General features: G+C 36.1%; 1 protein-coding gene across 2 annotated transcripts in view; it reads left to right on the top strand.

Annotated features, from left to right (window-relative positions):
• The window catches only part of gkt (tyrosyl-DNA phosphodiesterase glaikit), a 317,491-nt gene that overhangs the window by 64,057 nt on the left and 226,516 nt on the right, over window positions 1-26,918 (top strand). For both annotated transcript variants that reach the window (XM_090376556.1, XM_090376558.1), the window contains exons 5-6: window positions 10,902-10,957; window positions 25,882-25,978. In XM_090376556.1, the coding sequence (XP_090232682.1) occupies window positions 10,902-10,957; window positions 25,882-25,978 (153 nt within the window). The remainder of the gene's footprint in view (window positions 1-10,901; window positions 10,958-25,881; window positions 25,979-26,918) is intronic.

The raw sequence follows: 26,918 nt of genomic DNA, 5'->3' as shown, positions 1-26,918 counted from the left end.
AGTTTAGGTTATTAAAGTTTTTTTGTTTTTTTTTGCATCCAGTTCTTTTGTCACTGCATCATAGCATCCAATCAGATTGGTCAGACAAGATCTCCCCTTAATGAACCCATGCTGTTACTGAAATATAACTGCACTCCTATCTAGATGGTCCTATATCATTTCTTAATTACAGACCTGTGAGTTTAACAAAAGTTAAGCTCGCCGGTCTGTAATTACTTATGTCATCCATTGATCCCCCTTTGAATTGGAGATACATTCACACATCTTCAGTCCACAGTGACCTCTTCTGAATCCAGAGATTCTCACATAATTATGGCTAAGGGTTTGCTTCCTTCCTTAATATAAGTGGATAGGTTCCATTCATCCTAGGTGCCCACTTTCCTGTTAGTTATTACAAAATCATTTAGCTCGCTGATAAAGTTTGTTAAACTTCCGGCATCCACTTCCCTAAAGAATTCTTGTGTGTGAAATGCAGTATATCTATTCAGTTTTTCAGCAACATGATATGGATCATCAACAGTTAAACCATTGATATCAAGTGAACCGATATGATTCATCTCCTTCCTTCTAATGCAGAGGTAAAGAAGTCTTTGCTGTTTTTCTTTACATTCTTTGCCAAAGATCTCTCATAATCTGCCTTGGCCTGCCTAACCTCCTTTATGATATGATTGAAAACTAGTTTATATGTAACATAGGCTTCTGTATCACCTGACACAGGCGCCTCCGTAGCCAGGTGGGAAGGAGCAGCAGTGCGTAGCACGCTTCTTGATTAGACCGGGGTTCAAGCCCGTCACCACCAAATATGGAGGATGCGGAAAGGTCAGGGAATGACCACTGCATATTCACGGAGCAATATGGCCTTAGTTGCTAATGCTCCTAAAAACCAAATAATAAATCACCTGACAAGTTATGCATCTCATACATTTTTCTTCTCTGCCATGTGTCTTATAAGATCATCTGACATCCATTTAGATCTAAGCAGCCTTGAACAGGTATTTCTTAATTGGTAGAAAAGCCTAATAGCTTCTATGATTATTTCCCTGAATGCTTCCAATTTAGAATTTATTTTTGGTAACATCATTATTTGGTCCTACTGTATGGAATTTAAAAACAATCTGAGAACACCGTAGTCTCTTTTATGAAAGCAAAAACCCTTCCCTTTATCCTTGATGTTAGCATATAACTACCATCAAGGGTGAACGAAAGTAAATCCCACAGTTAGTTAAAAGCAAGGCCCACTAGTTATAAATAAATCCCACATCAATACACTATGATCACTGCCACCCAGTGGTTCTATTATCTGAAAATTCTTAATGCATGAAGAATCACTTTGACAAATTAATTTGATAATTTTAAAATTTGTCCATTACATAAGACAATGAAAAGTTTTTCATTAATTTGTTTTAATTAATAAACAAATTTTCATTATTTTTTATGTATTGGATGATTTTTTAACTTATGATTATTGCTGAAAAAGTAAAGTAATAAGGATAAGCAATATGTAAGTATATATATATAAGTATATACAGTGGGGCCTCGTACCACAAACTTAATTCGTTCCACGAACCGGTTCATGGTATGAAAAGTTTGTGGTACGAAATGCAATTTCCCATAGTATCCTATGGGAAATAAATTAATTGGTACCAGACCCCTCCACAAAAAAAGGCCACCATTTACATACATTATTTATTCTTCTTCATGGTTACAGGTTCTTCATGTTGAGAAGCTTCAGGTTCTTCAAGTTCTTCTGCCTGTTTCTGCTTTTTAGCATTGAAGAATCTATCCAGTGTTGATTGCTTTTCTCTCTTTTTAAGGAGGCTCCTGAAGTAGTGAAGCACTATATCATTGTAGAGGTCCCCCAATCTGTTCACATCAGCTGTGTTGGAGTGCCACTCCAACACCCTGTTGTGAAGCTTCTTCCAGTCCTGAAGAATCCCTTTGATAGTAGCTGAAGGCATTGGACGTTTGGTGATGTTTTCCTCTGAGGAAACATTTTTTTCCGTTTCCTCAACCTGATGTTAATGCAGCTCCTTCAGTTCTTCTGTGGTCAGCTGTACTTCATGCTCCTCTATTAACTCCACCACATCTTCTTCTTCCACTTCCAAGTCCAGGTTCTTAGCTGCTGCCACAATGTCCTTCATGACTTGGGCTCCATTATCAGTTTCTTCTCCTTGAACACAGGCTGGCCACAGGTTTCTCCAGGGAGAGTTCAGGTTCATGACTGACACTTCATGCCAAGCTTTTTCTATGAGTCTAATGGCGTGTACATTGTTAAATTCTTCCTTCCAAAATTTCCTCAATGTCATGAAGCTGGAAGCATGGCAAACTTCAAAGCACCTGGTGAAAAGTGCTTTGGTGTAGAGTTTCTTGAAGTTTGCTATGATATTCTGGTCCATTGGCTGAATTAGAGGTGTAGTGTTGGGAGGTAAGAAAACAATCTTCAGGAAGCTGAACTCCAATTCCAGGGCATCTTCTAAATCAAGTGGGTGACCAGGTGCATATTATCCGTGGTGAGGACAGCCTTCAGTGGCAAGTTCTTTTCCTCCAGGTATTTCTTCACTGTAGGTGCAAAGACTTCAAGCACCCAGTCCTTGAAAAGACATCCATTTAGATCTTAATTGGTAGAAAAGCTTTTGGGTTAGATTTCCAGTAGACTCCAAGTTTACCTTTGACAATTGAGTGCTTCTTAAATGCTCATGGTGTTTCAGAATGATACACCAAGAGAGGCTTGATCTTCAGGTCTCCACTAGCATTGGCAGCAAAGAGGAGGGTCAGCTTGTCCTTCATAGGCTTGTGGCCTGGCAGAGCTTGTTCTTCCTTTGTGATGTAGGTTTTACTGGGAATTTTTTCCAGAAAAGCATAGTTTCATCACAGTTGAAGACCTGTTGTGGTAGATTTCCTTCATCTTTCATGAGCTTCTGAAATTTCTTGACAAATTTATCAGCACTTGCTGCCTCCCCATGCCTTATGACACTGTGAATGCCAGTCCTCCCCTTAAACTTCTCAAACCACCCCCTGCTTGCCTTAAATTCAGATTCTTCAGAGCTTGGCCCTGGAGTTTTTTCCTTCAGGTCAGCATAGATGTGCTTGGCTTTCAGACAAATGACTTCTTTGCTGATGGTATCTTCTGCCATTTACCTTTGGTGGATTCACAATAGCAGCAAGTTCTCCATTTCTTCAATGATGGGGTTTCTTAGGGTACTTAATCTGGTCACTCCCTTTGCAACCTCAACATTCTTGATGGTCACCTTGTTCTTCAAGATGGTTTCAATGGTGGATTTGTTGACTCCATATTCGGTTGCCAGATCAACTACCCTAGCTCCTTTTTCATGCTTGGCAATGATTTCTTTCTTGGTTTCAATAGTGATTTTCTTGAGTGTTTTCTTGGGCTGACTTACACTGACACTTTTCTTAGGACCCATTTTTTTGAATCTTTTCAAAAAACAAATTTGGAACTTTTCTGAAACAAAAGAAAGACATGGTGAATAAAACAGAATGTGTGTTGTGTTTGTATTAACCACTTCCCTGATTATCCCGAGTTAACTCGAGTTAGCATTTTAATGTCATAAATTATTATCCTGAGATATCTCGTGGTTGTGTAAGAATTTGTGTTCTTTCAATACTTACCCGAGTGAAGCTGTCAGAAGCAGTGAGTAAAGCCGTTGGTAAAGTAGTGCATTCATTGCAATATGGCTCTTGTGGCCATTCCCCCAGTGGGCACGTTTCTTGGAATATTTTTATCTGAGACAAGCGTCAGAAGATGCCTGCTGATACCTTACATATTGTTGTCACCTGGCGTTCTTTCCTGAGCACTGTGCTGCACGAGGTTGTCTGTTTCGTTTTCAAGAATTAATTATGGATAAGAAATTATGGATAATTAATAATGAAGAATTACTTCTGGATAATGACTGAAGAATATTGCAGTTCTGATCAGGATAACTCCTCTAGGAATATACAACATTGAATATCTCATTGAACACTTCAATTTGTTCCATAATCAAGCACCGTATTACCTAGCATAAAAGCAATAAAAATCGTTATTTTAAAAACATTAGTATTTTTTTGACACAGAAATAGGGAAAATAGTAAGGGAAGAGGTTAAAACCTACGAACCCAGGTTCGTGGTACAAAAAGTTCATTCTATGGGGCGCTCGCCGTACGAGGCCCCACTGTATATATATCTATATCAGTGATATATATGTATTAAGCTAATTGAAAAGTAAACTATTAACTTTATACAGATATCCTAGCTGCTCATTTGCTTGTATATAAGACCCCAGGTATGAGTACTGTGCACCAGTGTACTAAAGCTGGCAGAATAGAATACAGTGAAACTTCCCTTTAACGGACAGCCATGGGGAACGAGAATGTGTCCGTTAGAGAGAAGTGTCCGCTAACAAGAAGTCTGAGGGATAAAAAAAAAAAAAAAAAAAAAAGAAAAATCGTTAAACGTTTAATGTAAAATTAAATTAAAATATATACAGATTTTGAACAATATTTTTGTAAATAATATACAATTACATACACAAGAGATAAAGAATAAACGTTTAATATTAAATTAAATTATATACAGATTTTGCACAATATTTTTGTAAATACAAAGGGTACTAGGAAAGTTTTGCAATACAGCTTTGTTTATTTAATTTTTTCAAAGTAATTTCCTCTACATTCAATACACCTCTCCATCCTCCGAAACCAATCTTTAAACCAGTTCTGCCAAGTTTCACTAGGGAGTAAAGCACACTCGTTGTCCCAAGCCCGTAGAAGGTCCTCATCACTGGAAAACCGCCTCCCTTTTAGCTTCATTTTCAAATGCGGGAACAGTGCAAAGTCGCAGGGAGCAAGGTCTGGACTGTAGGGAGGGTGCTCGAGAAGTTTCAGTCCTGTCGTGGTCAAATATTCGGTGCAGGCTTTGGCGCGGTGAGCTGCAGCATTATCGTGATGGAGGTACCAGGTGTCCATTCTTGACTTTGGGCGCAGGTTCTTCATAGATCCAATGACTTTAGGCAGGCATTGTTCAGTATACCACTTAGCTGTGACTGTCTTCTGCGTGTCCAAAACGACACGTTCCACAATTCCACTCGATTTGAAAAATACAGCTATCATTTTCTCCTTTACAGATCGGGATTTTCTGACAATTACGGGTGTGTCGTCATCATCAAAGACCCAAACTTTGTTTTGAGCCCTGGTCGGCAGATCGTAATAGTACAGCCAAGTCTCGTCACCTGTCACGATGTTGTTCACATACCGAGATTGTCCCTTATCAAACTTTTTTAACATCTCTCGGCACCAAGTCACACGTCGTGTCATCTGCTCTTCAGTCAGTTGATGCGGCACCCAGAGAGAACAAAGTTTCTTCACGTGCAAATGATCTTGCAGAATCGAACGAATTGCTGGTGCATTTAGGCCCAAAGTATCCTCTATCTGTTGGTAGGTCACTCGCCTGTTTTCGTCAAGCATTTTCCTCACAGCAGTAACGTTTTCCTCCGTAACTGACGTTCGTGGCCTTCCCGGCCTCTCAGAATCCTCCAGAGTGAAATTTCCCCTTTGGAATTCTCTATACCACCTGAATATCGTTGTACGATGTGGACAATCATCATCTAGTGCAAGAGTCATTTCTTCTAAGCACTGGTCTATGGTTAAACCACGCACGAAATTATACCGCAAAACTGTCCTTATCTCATTTCGTGACCACGATGCCATCGCAAACACTTTACACTCTCACTACTAATGAATAACTGAGCCCATCGACTTGGCGCGGCGGCTACTATGCACGTATGAACATGTCTCAACATGCTGCAACAAGCAGCTTCCTGTGATTCATTGTTGCGTCGTATTGCAAAACTTTCCTAGTACCCTTTGTAATATACATTCAATTGTGCTATGCATATTATGACTTTATCTTAAGAAAAATACATACAGTAATCACTTATTTTCTTCTGCACCTTCTTCTGGCTGATAATTTTGTTTTCAACATTTTTTTGGAGTGAAGAAACCATCGAAAGTCCTTCAGTATCTTCTTCAGCGGCAAAAAACATTTTTAAACGATTGATTTGTACGAGTGCTTCTTCTATTTTCATCGGTGGTTCATCGTTAATATGTTCTTCGACAGAATGACCTCCTTCCATTTCTTCATCCTCATGAGGAACTTCTTGAAAAATATCGATGATAATGTCGTTGATATCTAGAGCACCATCTTCTGTAATGAGGTTTGAGTCTATATCTTTGTAGCCAGGGTCACTTGTAGCGGAAGTATCATACATTATCAATAGATGTTGAAGTTCTTGTTCTTCTTGGTGCTCCACATTGCTGTTCACAACTTCAATTTTTGCGTTTGAGAAGCCAGACTTTACAAAACAGTTCACGACAGTTTGTTTTCTAATTGCGTTTACTGAAGAGGTAATCCATTGAATTGCATCTAGGATGCTGAGTTTCTTTGCAAGGTCACTCGCACATGTTACATCGTTCATGTTTGCAATGAGATGTCTTAAAACACGTTTTCTGTTGTGAAGTTTAAAATTTTTTATTATCCCTTGATCCAAGGGCTGGCACTCTGCAGATGTGTTTGGTGGCAGAAAAACAATTCGAATGATACAATTCAATGTGCGGGTGAGATGCAGCATTATCCATGAAAAGAATAATTTTTCTGTTTTGACGAATCATGTTTTTTTTAAAGTGACTTATCCATTCGCTCATGATATCTCGTGTCATCCACGCTTTTTTATTAGACTTCCAGTCAACATTCAAAAGATTCAACTTTATGCCCTTGAAACAACGAAGATTTTGTGGTTTTTCTATAACAAGAGGTTGTTCAAAGTCTCCCAGCATATTTGTACACAATAGTACAGTCAAGCGTTCCTTAGAAATTTTTCCGCCCTGGCACTTTTCGTTTTTTAGACTCATTGTTTTTTCAGGAAGAGCTTTAAAAAACAACCCTGTCTCGTCACAGTCGTAAATATCCTTAGCTTCAAAATCACGACATAAATCTTCCAATTTGACGGTCCACTCTATTACAACCCCAGTATCAACAGCTCCACCTTCACCACTTACGGTTTTCCAAGAAATTTTATGCCGAGTTTTAAACTTGTCTAGCCATCCACAAAGCCTTTTCCCTAATAATAGGCCCATTAATGGGAATTTTTTTAGCACATGCGCGGCAAAACCACTCATACGTAACATTGTCAATTTGAAGTCCAACCGTTTTCGGGAATGATTTTTGAACCTGATCATTTCCGTGTTGCCAAAATTGTTTGAGCAGTTCATTTTTTTCTTTAGGATGTCGCTTACCTGCGTCTTCCTGATTTTGAATTTTTCAGCGTGATTGCGAACACTATTTTTTTGCCAATCATATGCATTAATGAGTTCGACTTTATCTTTTAAAGTTAAATGTTTACGAGAAGACATTGTGCACTTCACACGACACTGAACAAAACTTAAAACTGAAACTCAAAAGATGAAAGGCCGACAAAATTCCCCCCCCCTGCACACACCGAATTCATCAGAAGTTTTACACGTGCTTTAAAATTCTTGAAAAAGGGTTTAGAACCGTGACGTAAATCTTCATAAAATTCAGAGAATTGGAAATAGAAAATAAACACACAATTGAGGCAATACGTGGAAGAAACGTTCCTAGAAAAAGGGCCGTGAGCTCGCCCACTTTCCGTTATGGTGAGATCAAATTAAGTGCTAATCTAAATGAAACAGTGTAGATTGCCTGTCCGCGTCCGTTACAGAGAATGTCTGCTAGACAAAAGCTGAAAACACGTTAAAACCAGTTGGGGAATTTGAAAATGTCCGTTAAAGAGAAGTGTCCGTTAGGAGAAGTTTCACTGTATATAATTAAAATATAATATACATACGTTAAAGCTAATAATAAATAGAATATAATGAATGGTACATTATGAAGGACCAACAGACCATTTAGCTTTACCTAAACAGTGATTAGTTGCATCTGCCTGATTCTAATTATATCTACTAATTAAAATCAAATGAAGAATATCCATTATGGCTAGGCATAGAGATTGGTTATGCTGTCAGCTGAGTTTAGTTTGGGAGTATATTATACTTGTAATAATAGAGCAGTTCACAAGAAAAATAATAGCTAATTTATTTTTTATTCACACAGGTATAAGGAATGCAGAATTGGGATTTGGAGAGTACAATATTTATAGAAAGGATAGACAGAATAGGAATGGAGGAGAGAGATGTTTCTTAACTAACTATGCTGTTAGTTAAGAAACATAAAATCTCAGGAAGTGTATCCAGTTGACATAGATAAACAGTGCAATTTTGAGTCGGTTTGGTGATGAAAGCACTGGGAAAGCAAAATTGATAGTAGGAGTGTGTTATAGGCCAAATGACTCTAATGAGTATAACGAACAACTGTATAGAGAAATAGAATGGTCCAGTAAATCAGATTGTCTTATAAGGGGGATTTTAACTTTCCGATATACGGACTGGAACTTGTGGGTTGGTCTCTCACACACTAGCAAGTCTTTTGTGCATTTATTGGATGATTGTTTTCTATCGCAGCATGTTTGAGAGGCAACCAGAGGGAGTAATACTCTTGAACTGATTATCAGCAGTGATTATTCATGCATTCAAAATCTACAGATAAAGTAATTACTAGGTGCAAAGTGAGCACAGTGTACTGATGTGGAATTTAATCAACGATGTAACTACCATTAGGGTTAAAGGGCACAGTTTGTACTTTCATAGAGGTGACTATAGTGATCATAGACTGTTTTTAAATTCTATACAGTGGGACCAACAGAAAATTCTAAATGGGAAGCATTCAACGAAGTAATCTTGGAAGCTACAAGGCTTTTCATACCAACTAAGAAATACTGTTCAAGGTTTAGGCCTAAACGGATGTCAGATGAACTATTGAGACTCGTGGCAGAGAAGAAAAGCACATGAGATGCATGTAAATTATTAGGAGACACAGAAGTCTAGGTAGATCTAAGCTATTCTGTAATCAAGTGACAAAGGAGGTTAGGCAGGCAAAAGCAGATTATGAGAAATCTTTGGCAAAGGATGCAAAGAAAAATAGCAAAGAGTTCTTTACTTACATAAACTCTAGAAGGAAAGGGATGAATCAGATTGGTCCACTTAACATAGATAGTTTAACTATTATTGGTCATGCTTAGGTAGCTGATAAATTGAATGAGTATTTTGCATCTACATTCACACATGAGGAGTTATTCAAGGAGGGGAATGCCAGAAGTTTATCCAACTGTAATAGGAAGCTAAAGGAGTTTGTAATAACTGAGAGCAAAATGGAGGAGAAATTGTTGGAGTTAAACAAAGGAAAGACACCTGGGGTGCATGGTATCTGTCCAGTTATATTAAAGGAGGCAGCAAAGGAAGTGAGCAAACCCTTAGCCATGATTATGAGAGCATCCTTGGACTTGGGGAAGGTCCCCATGGACTGAAAATGTGCAAATGTGACTCCATTTCACAAAGGAGGATCAAAGGGTGACACAAGTAATTATAGACCTGTTAGTTTAACTTCTAATCCATAGAAATAATGGAGGCACTGGTTAAAGAAGCATTGTAGGATCATCTAGACATGGCATCGGTCTGTTAAGGGGAAGTCTTTGACCAATTTGATTGGATACTATGATGTGGTCACAAATTAACTGGATGCAAAAAATAATTTTGATATCTTATATTTGGATTTTAGGAAAGCTTTTCATAATGTTGCACATGGGAGACTGTACAAATTGCTGTACAGTTGTTGCTTTGGATAAAGGGATGGTTGAGTGTGAGACAGAGATCAATGGACACTGTTGTTCCTGGACTAATGTTATTAGTGGAGTCTCCCAGGGTTCAGTGTTTGGCCCATTGTTGTTTTCTTTATTTATCAATGACATTGATGAAGGTATATAAGGCTTAATGTCCAAGTTTGCAGACCATACAAAGGTTGGCAGGGTTGTTAATGAACTAATGATAGCATGCTACTGGAACAGGATGTAGAAAAGTTGAGCAGATGGGCTGAGATGTGGCATCAGAAGTTTAACATTGACCAATGCAAAGTACTTCATATAGGTTGCAGTTACTGCAGAGTAACCTACCAAGTACAGCTATGCAGTACTACACTCAAAGAAGTGGAGAGTGAAAAAAACCTGTGAGTGATTGTGCTGTCAGATATGAAGTTTTCCAAGCAATGCATACAGACTGCAAGAGTAGCTCATGGGGGTGCTGTTAATGATATACAGGAATTTTCCTAGCAAGGATAAGGAGGTGATTATCTCCTTTTATAAAGCAATGGTCTGGCCACACCTTTGAGTACTGCATACAGGTCTGGAGGCCTCATTTTAGGAAAGGTGTAGAGCTGCTAGAACGAGTTCAGAGGAGTGCAATGAGATTGGTGAGTGGAACAAAGGGTTGGGTTTCTTTTACCAAGCAAAGCTAAGTTCTTCAAATCACGGTCTTTGGACACTGTGCACCTGCAAGGTGATATGATCGAGGTGTACAAGGCATTGAATGGTTTTAGCAAGCTGAATGCTGATGGGATTCTTCCTCTTGCTCAGATTTCGAACCTGATGGGGCATAAATTCAAATTGAGGAAAGACAGTTTTAGAATAGATGTGTGGAAATTTGTCTTTAGACAGCAGGGGTGGATGATTGCTGGAATAAACTTCCGCCGGTCATTGTGGAAGTTGACAGCTTAAATAAATTCAAGGCAGAACTAGACAAACTTTTGGAGTGAATGGGTGGGTGAAATGGGAAGGTTTTTTTTAGCTGATGCTGTATAACCTTGTTTTCTTGCATTATATGCCTCTACTAATGTCAATGCTATATGCAAGTGTGAAAATATTTAATTAACTTGAAACATTATTTTGGCATTTGGTTTTTGTTTTATTTTTATACATTTGTTATCTGTTTATTTTTTTTAGTTTAATTATATGTTTGATATTCCTTGGCTGATTAACCAGTATCCTTCTGAATTTCGGTAAGTTGTATTAAGTTCCAGTACCATAATTAACAGAATTTTTGTGTTTAATATGAATTTATTAATATTTATAATTAATAACATTAATTTTAACATTTTGAATTAATAACATTAATTTAAATATGGATACCATTGTACACTACTAGAATATTGGAGAATGTGTTTAATAGAAAATCAGTTCGTGATTTAGCTTTCCTCATGACAGTAGCAATCCTTTCTTTGATATGCTGTGCCAAGGGCATACTTCTGTGCAGCCTAGTACTTATATGAAATAGACATTTAGAAATAAATATGTATTCTTCTATTGTCAAATTTCAGCACATATTCAATTATGATAATTATCATGAGACTACTATTACAAAACACCTATAAATTAGAGATTCAGTGCTTACTTTTGCTACTGCTGCCATTATCCTCTGCACAAAGCAACAAGTTGTTGATCACATCATTCAACCAACAAGCTTAAATTTAATTTTAGTGAAAAGAGAATTGGAATAGAAACTGGAAAGCACTCACGTCAATTCTTTATCCAATGTATAATGGAGAAGGATCATGCCATTCACTATAACTAATATAAATGAAAGTTTACATTTGATTATGCATTTTGTCAGTATATACAAACTAAAATAATTTCCTACTACATTGCCTCAAGTATACCTCTTACACACACACACACACACACACACACACACACACACACACACACACACACACACACACACACACACACACACATTGTGCTTGTAAACGGAAGTCGTGTCTGACCAGTCTGATTTATTACCATATGAGGTCATAAAACATGTGGATGCAATCAACAACACTGACATTATATACCTAGAATTTCGTAAACTTTTGAAACAGTCCCCCCCCCATAAGAGTTTTTTTTTTATGGGGAACTGTTTTTTTTAATCGATTCTACCCACATTATGAAATACCCTGTGTAAGATGGTGGTGAGCACATATGTAGAATACTATATTCAGAACTGGAGGCCACGTCTAATAAAAGAGACATAGAACTTGTAAAATGGGGATAGAGTTCAAAGACAAGCAAATTTATTGGTAAGGGGGTTGATTGAAATGTGTAAAGCTCAGAAGGAAATGTGTAAAATAAATGAGAGTGGACACCTTAATGGACACCTCTTGTTGTGGACACTCAAGCTTGGGTCCCAGTCAGAAGTATTAGAAATTACATATTAAATAACATCTCCAAAATGGACACTCTCTAATGTGGATGTGGACACTTTAATAGTTGTCATTTTGGTATTTTTCACCCTACCTAGACAGGACACTTTCAAGGATAATTAACACACATGCACATTTTCTTTGGTCAACTACATTTGCAATGACATTATAGTAATACTAATTAGACTTGTGGTGGCTATGGACTACTCACAGATCAGAATCATTAATATGCTTGTCATTGCTGGTAAGGAATGTTTATAAACATTATCTGATACAGTTCCACTGTTGCACATCACTTAACAGGGCAAATTGCCAAAAATGAGAAATACCGTTTCTGAAAGGGAAAAAAAAAACAAAAAAAAACAGTACTGTGCCAAGTTGTATACAGGATACAGTTTGTGGTGTGTACATAAAAAAAAAAAAAGTGTGGGAACACTTCTTTCAAAAAAAAAAAAACTTTAAATAGATAATTTTGACTAGCAGCCCATAAGGATTTTCCATTTCCACAAATACGGGATATCCACAAAGCTCTTTTAGAAAAGGAAACCATTATTGTGTGAATAGAGCACATAATAAAAATCTGAAACCACTTCCAGGTGATAGAGGATATCTTCAAGTCTTCATTCACCAACTGGAAAATTGCATGCTGCAGTAGATGGTAGCATAATCACAAAACTAATCATGGTGGAATTTACCAACCCTAAGAAAGTGCAGTACATACTTTGGCTAACAACAGTCTCTGCCACCTCTGTTATGTGTGAATTTTGAATATTGTTTAAATATTCAAAGTATGTCAAGTACAATATGTCAAGCTTAACATATCAAGGTCTACAGTGTGCAACATGTTATGCCATTGTCTGAAGCTGAAACCATACAAGGTGCAGTTCGTACAAAAGCAATTGATCAACTACAAAACCAAGAGGATTAAATTTTGTTGGCAAAATTCCTCCATGATTATAGTTTTACAATTATGCTGCCATCTTCTTTAGTACACACATTTTCCAATTGGCAAACAAAAACTTGAAGATATCTTTTATCACTTGGAAGTGGTTTCTGATTTATATCATGTACCCTATTCATACAGTGACATCTTAATTTTGTAAAAGAGATTTGTGGACACCCTGTGCATTCAGTATTCTTGTTTATTCAATAAAATTTCTATATGATGCTGGTCATTACTTTCATAACTGTTTTTTTGACCGTGATATGATGACAATAATCCCCATGCTGTCACCTCTTTCATTCTGCTGTGGAAAATGGTGGTTATTTAAGTAGCTACGTACAAAGTCTATTTATATGTATACAGATTTTTCCATGGAATATTGGTTGAAATTTTGCTAAGCATTACATTGATTGTGTGCTCATTTTTTATGAAATGAAATTTCATGCTATTTGCAGCAGAGCTGTATGCAGAAATTTAAAAATGGAGGGGGGGGGCTTCAAAATCCAGCATCACACGAATTTATCTGATTAGTGTTCATGCAAATGAATAAAGATGCAATTTCTTATTATTTATTTTATTTTTATTTATTTATTATTTTTTATTTTTTATTTTTTTGAGTTCTTATTTGCTTATTTTCTTAATTTGTGATTTTCATATTTGTTATTTTTAAGAATTTTGGTAGACTAAACACAATAATATAATCAGGTCAACATCCGATTAAGGTTAGTACATGATGGTGGGCTTTATTTTATTTGATATTGATTGAGCTTTATTCGAACTAAAAGTTTATAATATAAATAATTTGTTTTATATTGCTTAGGGTCCATTAGAACTGTGTGTGTGTGTGTGTGTGTGTGTGTGTAATATATTGAAAGTGTATAGGGGAAGGACAGCAATTACCAAATTTGCGGTATACACTAGAAATTAATATCAAGAATTAAAAGAAATCAGTTAAAATGAAACAAATATAAAGAACTAAAAGCAATGAATATGAAATTAGGTAAAATAAAATCAAGTGAAATCAACTAAGGTAAAATATAAAATAAAATGTTGTCTCTCCCCATTTTCCTTTTTATTTTCTCTTCTCAGCAATTTTTATCTGTACATAATACAATTATGGTCATTGGGTACTTTCTGCCTATCTATGGCCCTTGTTGTTGCAATTTTGTTGCCTTGTCCATAAGTTTCTCCTCTATCTTCCTTTCCAGAACAAAATTTTATAGTTGTTTGTAGAAAAGGCCTGCATTCATTTCCCATTGCTGTCCAAAACTGAAAACTGGTTTCCAGTTGGGACAGGAGTAAGGTTCACAGGCTCATTTCATATGACCAAGTCAGTCATTTTTGAACAAGGGTTTAGTGGATATTTTTTTTCCTTCTGAAAACTTGGTTTTTCATTCCACATAGCTGTCAACCCAGCCATAAAGTACACACAGTTTTCAGATACGATGTACAGTTTATAATTTAAATTCACGACCATAGTTTCCAAAGAACCCAACCAAAATTCCCTACCCAAAAATTATCGTACTGCATTTCTGACCTTTCTCACATTTGTCATTTACATCTGTTTACCACTCATATGCAAATATTTGCAGTTATTATTGTGAAGATTTTAGTGATTAAAACTCTTGTTGTTCTGTTTGTTTTGTTGCCTAAATTTGAACATGAACATATAACAAATATCATCCAGCAACATTCTGTTATAGTTTTCAAAATGGAACTTGAAAGTCGCCAATACCTTTCTAGATGTTTTAATCAAAATATGTAAAGATTAATTACATTTGTGTTTTGAAAATCAGTAGACAGTTGATCATTCATTCGTCTACTCATACAAAACCCTGGAACATGCAAAAAAAAAAAAGATAATTAGAACTAAACTATATTCTGTTTACTATAAAACAAGGTTAAATAAAATAGTTTTGTTGATTATACTATTATAGCTGCCAGCTCTACATTCACAGCTAAGAATGTTTCTTTTTTTACTCAATTTGACTACTTCTCCATCAAATTTTAATTTATGTCTCACTCTCATAATATGGTTGGTGAGAAAGAGACTTCTGTGTGTTTTTGCAAAAACTCAGTTTTTTCCTCCATCGTTTTAAAAAAATATTAAAACTATGTTAAAACTTTGCAAATTTCTGCTTATTTTCATTAATGAATTGGCTATTAGATGTGCTGGTCTACATGACAAAAGAGAATTGTGGGATAATAACATTGATCTTATTTTCTTAAATGTGGGATAATAACATTGATCTTATTTTCATTAATGAATTGGCTATTAGGTGTGTTGGTCTATATGACAAAAGAGAATTGTACATTATAAGAGAATTGATCTCTTATAATGTGCAAAATTTCACACATTATAAGAGACATTGTCTCTTATAATGTCCACACATTATGTTGCCTCCATCGTTCTCCAAATTCCATTAATCACTTGGAATTCTTTGACTTCCTCTCTTTAAAACTTGACTTTCTGCAGTCCAACTTTCCTAACAGTGAGGTAATTAGTGAGATCCTAATGATATTTATCCACTTGTTATCAAAACCTGTGCAACTCCTGTTCTGTGTTGCCCTTTTTCACTTTCTTATTCCAAAGGTATTTTCCCTTCTGCTTACCACATCCAGCCAAATCCTAAAAAGGGTGACAAATCCCTCCCATCCAATTATTGTCCCATTGCAGTTACTTCTACTCTTTCTAAAGTAATGGAGAAATCAGTTAACTGCCAACTCTTATACTATCTAGAAACCTTCCATCTGATCAGTTATTGCCACTCAGTCAGTGTCGATTCATTGGTCATATTCTGGTTTATGTCACCCATCTATGCACAAATTGAATGGAAATGTTTGGTGAAACTCAAGCAGCTGCTCTTGACGTTTTAAATGCTTTTGATGATATTTGGCATAAAGGTCTTATAAATAAGCTTCCATCTTATGGTTTGCCAACTGTTTTTTGTAATTGGATATCCAGTTTTCTCTCTGACTGCTCACTGTAGGTAATGATAGATGGCACTCTGTCTTCTAACTTCACCAATGCTGGTGTTCCCCAACATTTTACTCTTTCTCACATTCTTTTTCTTTTTACTCTTTCTCACATTCTTTTTCTTTTTATTATTATTAACCATATGGTGCAAGGAAGCCTGGGGTTTATGCTGCACCAGCCAAAAAAAATTCCCGAGTTACCCTGAGAGAGAGAGAGAGAGAGAGAGAGAGAGAGAGAGAGAGAGAGAGAGAGAAGCAGAAAGAAATCGCCAAGAAAGAGAAGAATGATAATATCCAGCTCGGACTCTTGGTGTACTCACCAGATGTGAGTCCCTGGGGTTAAATATGCATCTAGATTCCATTCAGAAGAGGGCAGTTGGGTTAATTAATGATTCTCCACTCTGTCTCATAGACGTACTGTTTCTGCTGCATTCCTTTTCTACAGGTACTTCCACAGGCACTGTTCTTCTGAATTGGCTTCTGTAATTCCTGCTGTCTCTTTCAAAACAGTCCAAATGTGCTGCCACCAGCCAACATCCATTTACTGTCCAACTTCAAACTCACAGAACCATTTTCATCTTCCTCATTTATTCATTCAACTGCCATTTTCTGGAACAATCTTCCTTCATGCATATTTCCTATTACAGTCTACAAAAGTTCAAGTCTAATGTCAACAAATATCTTCTTTCGTCTTCTCAACCTCCAACCCAAGCACGGTACTAAGTACTATAGGTTCTGATAACTGTTGTTTGGAGTTTTCATAAAAAAAACAAAAAAAAAAAAAAACCACTACAGCTTTTCACTCTGCAAATTTTTATAGCCACCATACAAAAGTATAAATCATCATTGTGGTTTGTGTGCTCTCTCCATACTCCATATTTGAGGTTCAGTGAAAAGTAATGACTATTGACTACCACAAAATATTGATCTGCAACTTAACTTGATGACATTAGACATTCCAAAATAGGCTTTGTATGCACTTACAAAAGTTTGTTCAGTGCATGTGGAGCCTATTTTGTTTTGCTTCATTGATGACAAATATTGATACTAGAGAAGGACCAATGATTTTATGTGCTGAATCCAATGAATCATTGGATTCAGCACACAATATATATATATATATATATATATATATATAAGAAACAGTTAAATATAAAGAAACCTGTTTTTTTAATATGCACATAGCAATCAGATTGAAACAAATGTGCACACAAACCTGTTTTTTAATAGATCCTAAGAATGAACTTGCAAAGCAAATCAAAACCAGAGGCACATATACTCCTTTCAGCACCAATGCGAGAAATTTTATGATATGCAAAAAAAATACTGGTAATTGAGTATCAAAAAGATATTAAAAAATTATGAGATTTTATCACTACTTCTACTTTCTGAAACAAAAATATTTGCTAGGGAATACAATTAAAAAGATAGAACATTAAAACCTAGAAAGAAATAATCATTCATAGACACTGGGAACCAGATCACTAAATCTTTTTGATCCATTTTAAACAGGAACCCCCCCCCCCAATTCTTCATTGTTGGAACAGTAACAGAAATAATTATTCAGATCTTAACACATTGGTATTTGCATGTACTAAACTAAACAAATGAAGACGGAAGAATAAATTTATTATTATTATAACACTTTTTCTCCTTTATGGGTCATTATTTCTCATCCCATGATGGATACTGTGGACCATTTTTAATTTTCCTTTTTTATTTATTTTATTTATGTATTTTTTATTCTTTTGCTGTTTAATATCACTCTGTTCATCCAGCTGTAACTCACAATGCATTTTGAAAAAATTTTCTTTGATTTCTTTCTTAATCCTCTGTTTGTTATGTGGTGTCGAATTGACCCTGCACAACTAACAGCAATTGCGCTTCATATATTCTTTCCACACAGCTGAAATGGGTTCTTTGAATTGGTTTCAGAAAATTCTAGAAATGCCTGTCTGTAAGAATTCATGATTTAATTTAATAACAAACTGATTTCAGTTTAGTATTAAATTATATTCACATGTTGATTGGCATATGTCATGAAGAGATTTTATTTTTTCTTTGCTGCCATGTGCTTTCCTCCAATTAGTAACACTTGCTGGCTTCGTGATATGGATGCATAATCTGAAATCAAATTGTTTACACATGCACTTCACTTTTCATGCAGTGGGCCCCGCTGTTCATGACACACTCCTCTCAAATCGAAGCGTAGGTTGAGGGGTAGATTAAATTTGCATTCCCTCTCCAGCAGGTCTCAAGTGTGTTTTAATTATCAAAAATTTAATTAAAAATATATGTTTTTAATAAAGAACATGGATTTTTCACGGTTGTTTTAAAAAAAATTGAAATTGTTGGTGGCGTCAAAAAATGAATGATTTTGAAATATTTTTTGCTGCTTTTTCAAATTTTTGCACGCCAGAGGAATTTTGCATTTGCACATGGCCAATACAGGGTTAAAAATGGATACACTACTGTCTTATCTGTCATAAAATAAATCATGTTACCAGCAATGATGCTGAAGCAGAAGCTTTAATCACTTGAAATAAAAGCACTTTACCTGTATTGGGTTCAGAATCTGTTTATTACTAATAGAAGCTAACAATTGCATGTTCGCAGATGTTTTCTCCACTGCTTCTTCACTGAATACAAAATTAAAAATAAGATGGTTTACCTCTTAATTTTTTTCGATTTTCAGTTACCTTAACTTTACTTTTAAACTTTAATATAAACTAAATGGAGTTATTAACATTTCCAATTGGGGAAGCAATAAACAACATAAATTGAAACAAGGGGGTGCAAATAGATCATAACCAGATCCACATATTCAAAATTTTGATCCAGTTAAAAAAAAGGAAACCTAGTACAAGTAATACTACAATACAATCAATAACCTCAGGGGCTCACATCTGGTGAATATGGGCTTGGCACACACAGGGTCCTGAGTTGGATATCATCATTCTTCTCTTTCTTGGTGATTCCCTTCTACTTCTCTCTTTCAGGGTGACTCAGATTTTTTTTGGATGGTACAGCATAAGCCTCAGCCTTCCTTTCCCCATATGGCTAATAATAATAATAATAATCCCAAAGAATACCTTGAGGCAATATAGAATCCTAGAACCTGGAGATCTTTACCTATTAACCATTCTTAAATCCACCTAATTAGCACTTAATATCCAATAGTTTGATCATGATTAATTTTAGCTGTGACATATATATGCTGTATATATATATATGACTAGATCCAGAGTATCTAGTCAAATATATATACAGCAATACCCCTCATAGCACTGATAATTGGTACCGAAACTATTCCATGTTATGTATTCCATGATTAATAGATTACCAGTAGCCACTGGCAGAGTTGAAAGTGATTCTTGCACTGCTTCTTCAGGATAGGAAGGGAGGAGGGGTTATGCTATTAGTTAAGAAACACATAAAATCCAAGGAAGTGAAGCAAGTCGACATCGCTGGACAGTGCAGTGTCGAGTCAGTTTGGTAAGCATTGGGAGATCAAAATTGAGAGTAGGAGTGTGCTATAGGCCTAATGACTCTGATGAGTATAATAAGAAACTGTACAGGGAAATAGAGTGGGCCAGTAAATCAGAGAGTCTTATAATGGGGGATTTTAATTTCCCAGATATTGACTGGAATTTGTGGGTTGGGTAACTCATACACTAGCAAGGCTTTTGTGGATTTATTGGATGATTGTTTTCTACATCAGCATGTTCGTGAGACAACTAGAGGGAGTAATACTCTTGATTTTATTATCAGTAGTGATTCTTCATGCATTAAGAATCTGCAGATTAAGGAACCACTAGGTGTCAGTGATCACATTGTGCTGAAGTGGGATTTACTCAAAGAGATAACTACCATCAGGGGTAAAGGGAAGGGTTATTGCTTTCGTAAAGGCAACTACGATGGTCTGAGACAGTATTTAAATTATATACAGTGGGACCAACTGATGATGTTACTAATAGCAAATTCAAAATGGGAATCATTCAAAGAGCTTATCTTGGAAGCTACTAGGCTTTACATACCAACTAAGAAATATTGTTCAAGGTTTAGGCCTAAATGGATGTCAGATGAACTAATGAGACACATGGCAGAGAAGAAAAATGCATGGGATACATATAAATTAACATGTGACACAAGCCTGTGATAGATATAAGCTGGTCTGTAACCAAGTCACAAAGGAGGTTAGGCAGGCAAAGGCAGATTATGAGAAATCTTTGGCAAAGGATGCAAAGAAAAATAGCAAAGAGTTCTTTACTTCTGTGAACTCTAGAAGGAAGTGGATGAATCAGATTGGCCCACTTGATATCGATGGTTCAGCTGTTGATGATCCTGCTCAGGTGGCTAACAAATTAAATGAATATTTTGCATCAACATTCACACATGAGAAGTTATTCAGTGAGGGGAATGCCAGGGTGTATTCAACTCTGGCAGTAAGCTAGATAATCTTGTAATAACTGAGAGTAAAGTGGAGGAGAAATTGTTGAAGATAAACACAAGAAAGGCACCTGGGGTGGATGGGATCTATCCAGTTATATTAAAGGAGGCAGCAAAGGAAGTAAGCAAACCCTTAGCCATAATTATGAGAGCTTCCTTGGACTCGGGGGAGGTACCCATAGACTGAAGATGTGCAAATGTGACCCCAATTCACAAAGGAGGATCAAAAGCTGACACAAGTAATTATAGACCTGTGAGTTTAACTTCTGTTCCAGGAAAATTAATGGAGGCACTGGTTAAAGAAGCACTGGTTAAAGAAGCACTGCAGGATCATCTAGACAAGACTTCAGTTATAGCTCGGACACAGCATGGTTTTGTTAAGGGGAAGTCTTGCCTGATCAATTTGATTGGATACTATGATGCAGTCACAAAAGAGATGGATGCAGTGAATAACTTTGATATTATATACTTGGATCTTAGAAAGGCTTTTGATACTGTTGCACATGGAAGATTGCTGCACAAATTGGAGCAGTGTGGCATTGGGGGCAAATTGCTGCTATGGATAAAGGGGTGGTTGAGGGGGAGAAGACAGAGTGGTAATCAATGGACACTGCTCATCGTGGACTAATGTTATTAGTGGAGTCCCTCAAGGTTCAGTGTTGGGTCCATTATTGTTTTCTGTATTTATAAATAATATTGATGATCGTATATCAAGCTTAATGTCCAAGTTTGCAGACGATACAAAGGTTGGCAAGAGTTGTTAAGGACACTACTGACACTATGCTGGTGCAACAGGATCTGGAAAGGTTGAGAGGTGTCAAATGAAGTTTAACATTGTCAAATGTAAAGTACTACATATGGGAAACAGCAACCTCAGAGCAACGTATCAACTCTGTGGTACTACACTGACAGTGGTAGAGAATGAAAAGGACCTGGGGGTAATTGTGGAGGCAGATATGAAGTTCTCTGAGTAGTGCAGACAGGCTGCAAGAGTAGCTCATGATGTCTTGTCAATGATATACAGGAAATTTTCTAGCAGGGATAAGGAGGTGATTATTCCCTTGTATAAGGCAATGGTCAGGCCACACCTTGACTACTGTATACAGATCTGGAGGCCTCATTTCAAGAAGAATGTAGACCTACTGGAACAAGTACAGAGAAAGGGCAACAAGTTTAGTGAATGGAACAGGGTTGCTCTTACGAAGAAAGGCTTAAGTTTTGCAAATTACAGTGTCTGGAGACTAGGCACCGGCGAGGTAATCTGATAGAGGTGTATAAAGCCTTGAATGGTTTAAGCATGCTCAATGCTGATGGGATTCTTCCCCTTGCTCAGAATAATCACCTGAGAGGGCATAAATTCAAATTGAGGAAAGACAGATGTAGGATATATGTGCGGAAATTTGCCTTTAGCCAGCGGGTAGTTGGTGGGTGGAACAGACTTCCATCCCCTGATGTGGAAGTTGATAGCCTAAATAAATTTAAGGCTCAGCTGGACAGGTATTTCGAACAAACGGAGGGGTGAAGTGGAAGTTTTTTTTTTTTTTTTTTTTGTGGCTGATGCTGCATACGCTTGCTTCCTTGCATCATATGCCTCTATTAATGCTAATGCTAATTTGAAACCGTGCTAATTGAGGTATAATTTTAATGGATTTTGGTTGAATGCATAGTAGAGAAACAGTCTATAAACAAATTATAATAAATCTATAAACAATTTGCTCTTGATAGCCAATTAAAAGGATTTGAAATAAAAAAAATGTTGCAAAAATTTTTTAATGAAAAGAAAACATCATGAGAGATGAGAAAATAACTTTAAAAAAAGGCGGTTGTTTATTTAGGTATTTCAATAATGAAGTCATCTCTTCTTTTTCTCAGCGTTCAAGTCTTTGTCTCATCAAATCTGATTTTGTAAAATTTGCCATATCTTGATGTTATGTTCAACATTCAGATCTCCATTCATAATCCTCACAGGCCATGTCAACCCCCTGAAAAACTTTCTCCAATTCTTCTGTTGAAAATACTTTTGGTGCCACTTCAGAATTGTGTTCCTGTTCTTCATATGCAGTTTGCTCATCAATTTCAAGGAGAGTTGCATCATCTAAGTCACTTGCATGTGAGTCAATGCAGTCACGTACATTGACAATGTCCAAAGTTCCAAATCCCAAGTCATTTCCGATCTTCGCAATATCTTTGGCAGTTGTCTGAACTTGCGATTCAAAACCAGTGAAATCATTTACCAGATGGGGCAAACCATGCTGCGAAACAGAATGCATGTTGTTTGCAGTGCTTTCTAACCAAGATGCGGATATATTTTTTTCGATCGTATTTAAAAGGGTAAACAATAAATTGTGAAATGAAAAGTTTGAAAAGCTGTCACGTCTTCTCGTCAAGATGAAATTAAGAATACTGAGTCAGTTGCATGTTGCAGCTGACTGCCTGAGGGGAGCTATTGTCACATATGCATGTGAGACAATAGAGTTGGCACCACAACATATATGTACTGTACTTAGGCTGTGACAATGCAGCATATATGCAGAGTATGTGTCTAGGCTATTGAATGAGTATACAGTGAATTTTCCACTTAAACCTAATTGAAAACAGTGTTATACTGAAACCTATGCTGTTTGAAGCTGTGCTAAACGAGGTATTGCTGTATAGCTGTAATCACATATGAGAAAATAGTTTGTCAGTTTGGTAATTTGCTGTTTTATGACATCACAACTGCAGGATTTCAAGTGGTTACTTTAGTATGTAATAATATTATTTTCATTAATTTCATTCACAACACAGTTAGTTTATATTAAAGGTGAAAACTAAAATTAAGATTAAAATCAAAGTAATGAAAAACAGAAAAAATGATAATTAACAGGTAAGCCATCTTAATTTTACTTTTGTAGACATTGAAGACATGAAGGGGAAATATCCACAAAATGAATGATTACTAGATTCTATTAGTAATAAATAGATCCGAAACCCTATTCAGTTGAAGTGTTTTTCTTTCAAATGTAGCATGCCATCTGATCAGGATAACCTTGCCATTTAACATTACATAGAAAAAGCTTTATTAAAAATTTTGCTGATAAAAACAACATAAAACAACTAAATTTGTAGAATAAAAGTACAAGCAACCCCCGTATAACACGGTACTTCTACAACACGGTTTCGCTCTAACGCGATTGATAAATTGCGGCAATCCTCGCAAAACATGGTACTTATATAACACAGTTAGAGAATTTCGGTAAACCTTGCATAACAAAGTATTTTTGTGCTGCAGGGAAAACCCTTCTATTATGTTGGTTGTAATTTTTAAACATTTCCACTCTTTTTTGAATCCCCACTGATGACTCGCTAGTCAAAAAAAAAAAATTTATTGAGACATCCCTGCATTTTATTTTGTTGGGAAATTCCCGTGTTATTGAACTGTGCTATTGAACTTGTACTTGTTGAATTTGTGGAAAAATCTAGATTTCAAAGTTTTATTTCTATTGGATAGCACACCAGGCCATCCAAAAGACTTAAATCATCCAAATGTTGAAGTTATGTTCCTACCACCACATTTGTACTGGGAATGTACAACTTCTTTCATTCAGCCATTAGATTAAGGCATTATATCCACCTTTAAAACTCATTCCATCAGAAAATCGTTACAATGGATTTTGGAAAAAATTGATTCTGAATCTATTGAAGTAATGGAGACATGGAAACATTTCTCAGTTGTGGACTGTATCAGAATCATGAATCTATCACTGTAAGATGTAGAACCGTCAACATTAAATGTGTGTGGAAAAATGTATGGCCAGAGTCAGTTCATTCAGGAAATATGATCGAATGGGCAGAAAATGGAATCGGTGTGATAGTAGAACTTGCTACATCAGTTGTTTGGTTTTGGTTTGGTTTGGTTTGGATTTTATTTGCGCATTAGCAACTAAGGCTATAATGTGCCAAGACCACGCTACATTGGTAGGAAGGGAAAGTTTTGATGATATGATTACTGAAACGCTCGAGGGTAGCACAGTTGATAGAATCGCCCTCCTCACCACACTGCCTGGAAAAGGCCCGAGTTCGAATCACGTCGATGAAGGGAAGAATTTTTTTGGGGCTTTTTCACAACATGGCTAAGTTAGTTGGGCTTGGGCAAGGGTAGCATGGTTTTTTTCTCCTGGAAACTAGGGTTTTTCATGCAGTAAAACAGAAAATCAACCTCTGGACACACGCGATTTATAGACAATATACACAGAGTAACATGGCCTTAGTTGCCAATGCTCCTAAAAAAATAAAAAAAGATATGATTACTGAAGATGTTCAAGAATTACTGGTAGAAAAGAAAGAAGCTGGCATAGCAGATTTTGCGTAAATGGCATCAGAGGTAAAATCAAATCAATTTAGATGATGATATCGCAGATGAAAATTCTAAACTTCCTAATTTTACACCAAAAAGATATGGGAAGGTGTGAAGTTAGCCGAGCAATTAGAATCTTATTTTTTGAATGCAGATTCTTGAATGAAAGGAGCCCAAAGTTCAAAAGGAAGCTTCAAAAATGCTTAGTTCCGTACGATGAAATTCACAAAGATTTATCAAGCAAAAGCAAACAAACCCAGATTACTGATTTTTTAAAGAGAGCAGAAGATACACAAAATCTAGAATGGTGTATTTTTGTTAACATTTTGTTAGCTTTTGGAACATAAAAGTCCCTTTTTCTTAGTTCCGTATAACACGGTTTCGCACAAAACATTTTACAAGAACCTAATAATCGTGTTATACGAGGGTTACCTGTACACACAAATATAATTAAAAGTGTTAAAAGGAATAAGAATAATAAAAGCAATAAAAGGGATGAAATATCCATGACAAGCATACTGAATACAATACCTAGGCCTCCACACTTGTTGCTGGCTGGATTCAAATCTGCAGCCTGGCAGCAAGCCACTACTAATAAATTCCCGCATGGAATATATATTAGTTATTAGCATTCATTGTTTCAATATTTCATACCAAAATAATTTTGGGAACTAAATATTAACATTTTGAATGAAAAAAAAAAGTGATTTTTCAAAGGTCAAGAATAGGTCAGAAAATTTAGTTAGTCAAAAGTGTTGGACACCCTGTGAACTCAACTTATAATATTCTCAATCCTGCTATACTTCAACAGTATGTGTAAATTTTGATTTAACTGAATGTAAAATTTTACAGTAAATTAAGATTTTTCAAACTTGGTAGATTTTATAAATCAGATATATATATATAAAATTGAATACAAAAATTGTCTTACTGCTAGTAATTAATTCATCTAAAATTTTCTGGATTTTATTTCTGTTAACTATCAGAAACTGTAAGAATATTTTCAACAATATCTTTTTAAATTCATTGGCCATATAGATCATGTCCATTATTAATTGTTCATGGTGAACAAAGAGAGAGCAAACAAAGATTAGAAAGATCTGGACATTCCTATCCCAATATAAGTTTCTGTCAGGTAAAGTTGCATTAATTAATATTAGTATTAGTAGTGATAAGGGTTAGAAAGTAAGCTTATACAACATAGCCAAAAAAAAAAAAAAAAAAATCCCATATCACTTATCCAACCCCATCTAAATAATCAGTCTAGGTCTTCCTTAAATTTATTCAAACTGCCCAACTTCACAACACCAGATGAGTTTCTTCCGGTGATCAACTACCCACTTGCTGAAAGCAAATTTCTGCTTATCTATCCCACAACCATCCTTCCTCAATTTAAATTAATTTTATGCCCCCCCCATATGTTTATGAGCAAAAAAAAAGGGATGTCAGCATCATCATTTAACTTACTCAATCCATTCAAGGCCTTTTAAACCTCAATCAGATCATCTCACAGATGTCTAATCTCCCAGTTCTGCAATTTGCAGAACTGAAGTCTTTCTTAATAAGAGTACCCTTTTGTTCCCCCCCCCCTCAGTAATCTCATTTCTTTTCTCTGCACCTGTTTCAACAGCTCCATATCCTTCCCAAAATGAGGTGTCCAGGACCGAATTCAGACTCAAGATGTGGCCTTAACCATTAAGGAGTAATTACCTCCTTAACGGCACCTCCATAGCCAGGTGGGCAGGAGCAGCAGTGCATAGCACACGCTTCTTGATCAGACCGGGGTTCAAGCCCGTGACCACCAAATACGGAGGATGCAGAAAGATCAGGGAATTTAAATAAACATTTATTGCAATAATAAATATTCAGAAAAAAAATCATTAAAAATACAGTTATTCTAAAAACAAAAAAATACATATTGTTACTGCAAAGTTTTGTTATGTTTAAGCATCCACACTACCTGTCCGAATAAAGTGAGCTCTTAAGAAACATAAGCAATCAATAGTATTATCGTTTAAACTGGATCTAATTTTGGTACATATTTTATTAGCGGCAGAAAACACCCTTTCGGGTTC

The sequence above is a fragment of the Mastigoproctus giganteus genome, chromosome 6 (assembly GCF_048544385.1).
Source record: "Mastigoproctus giganteus isolate SK-2022 chromosome 6, ASM4854438v1, whole genome shotgun sequence".
Lineage (NCBI taxonomy): Eukaryota > Metazoa > Arthropoda > Arachnida > Uropygi > Thelyphonidae > Mastigoproctus > Mastigoproctus giganteus.
The sequence above is the reverse complement of the archived record's forward strand: the minus strand, read 5'-3'. Positions and strand labels throughout refer to the sequence as shown.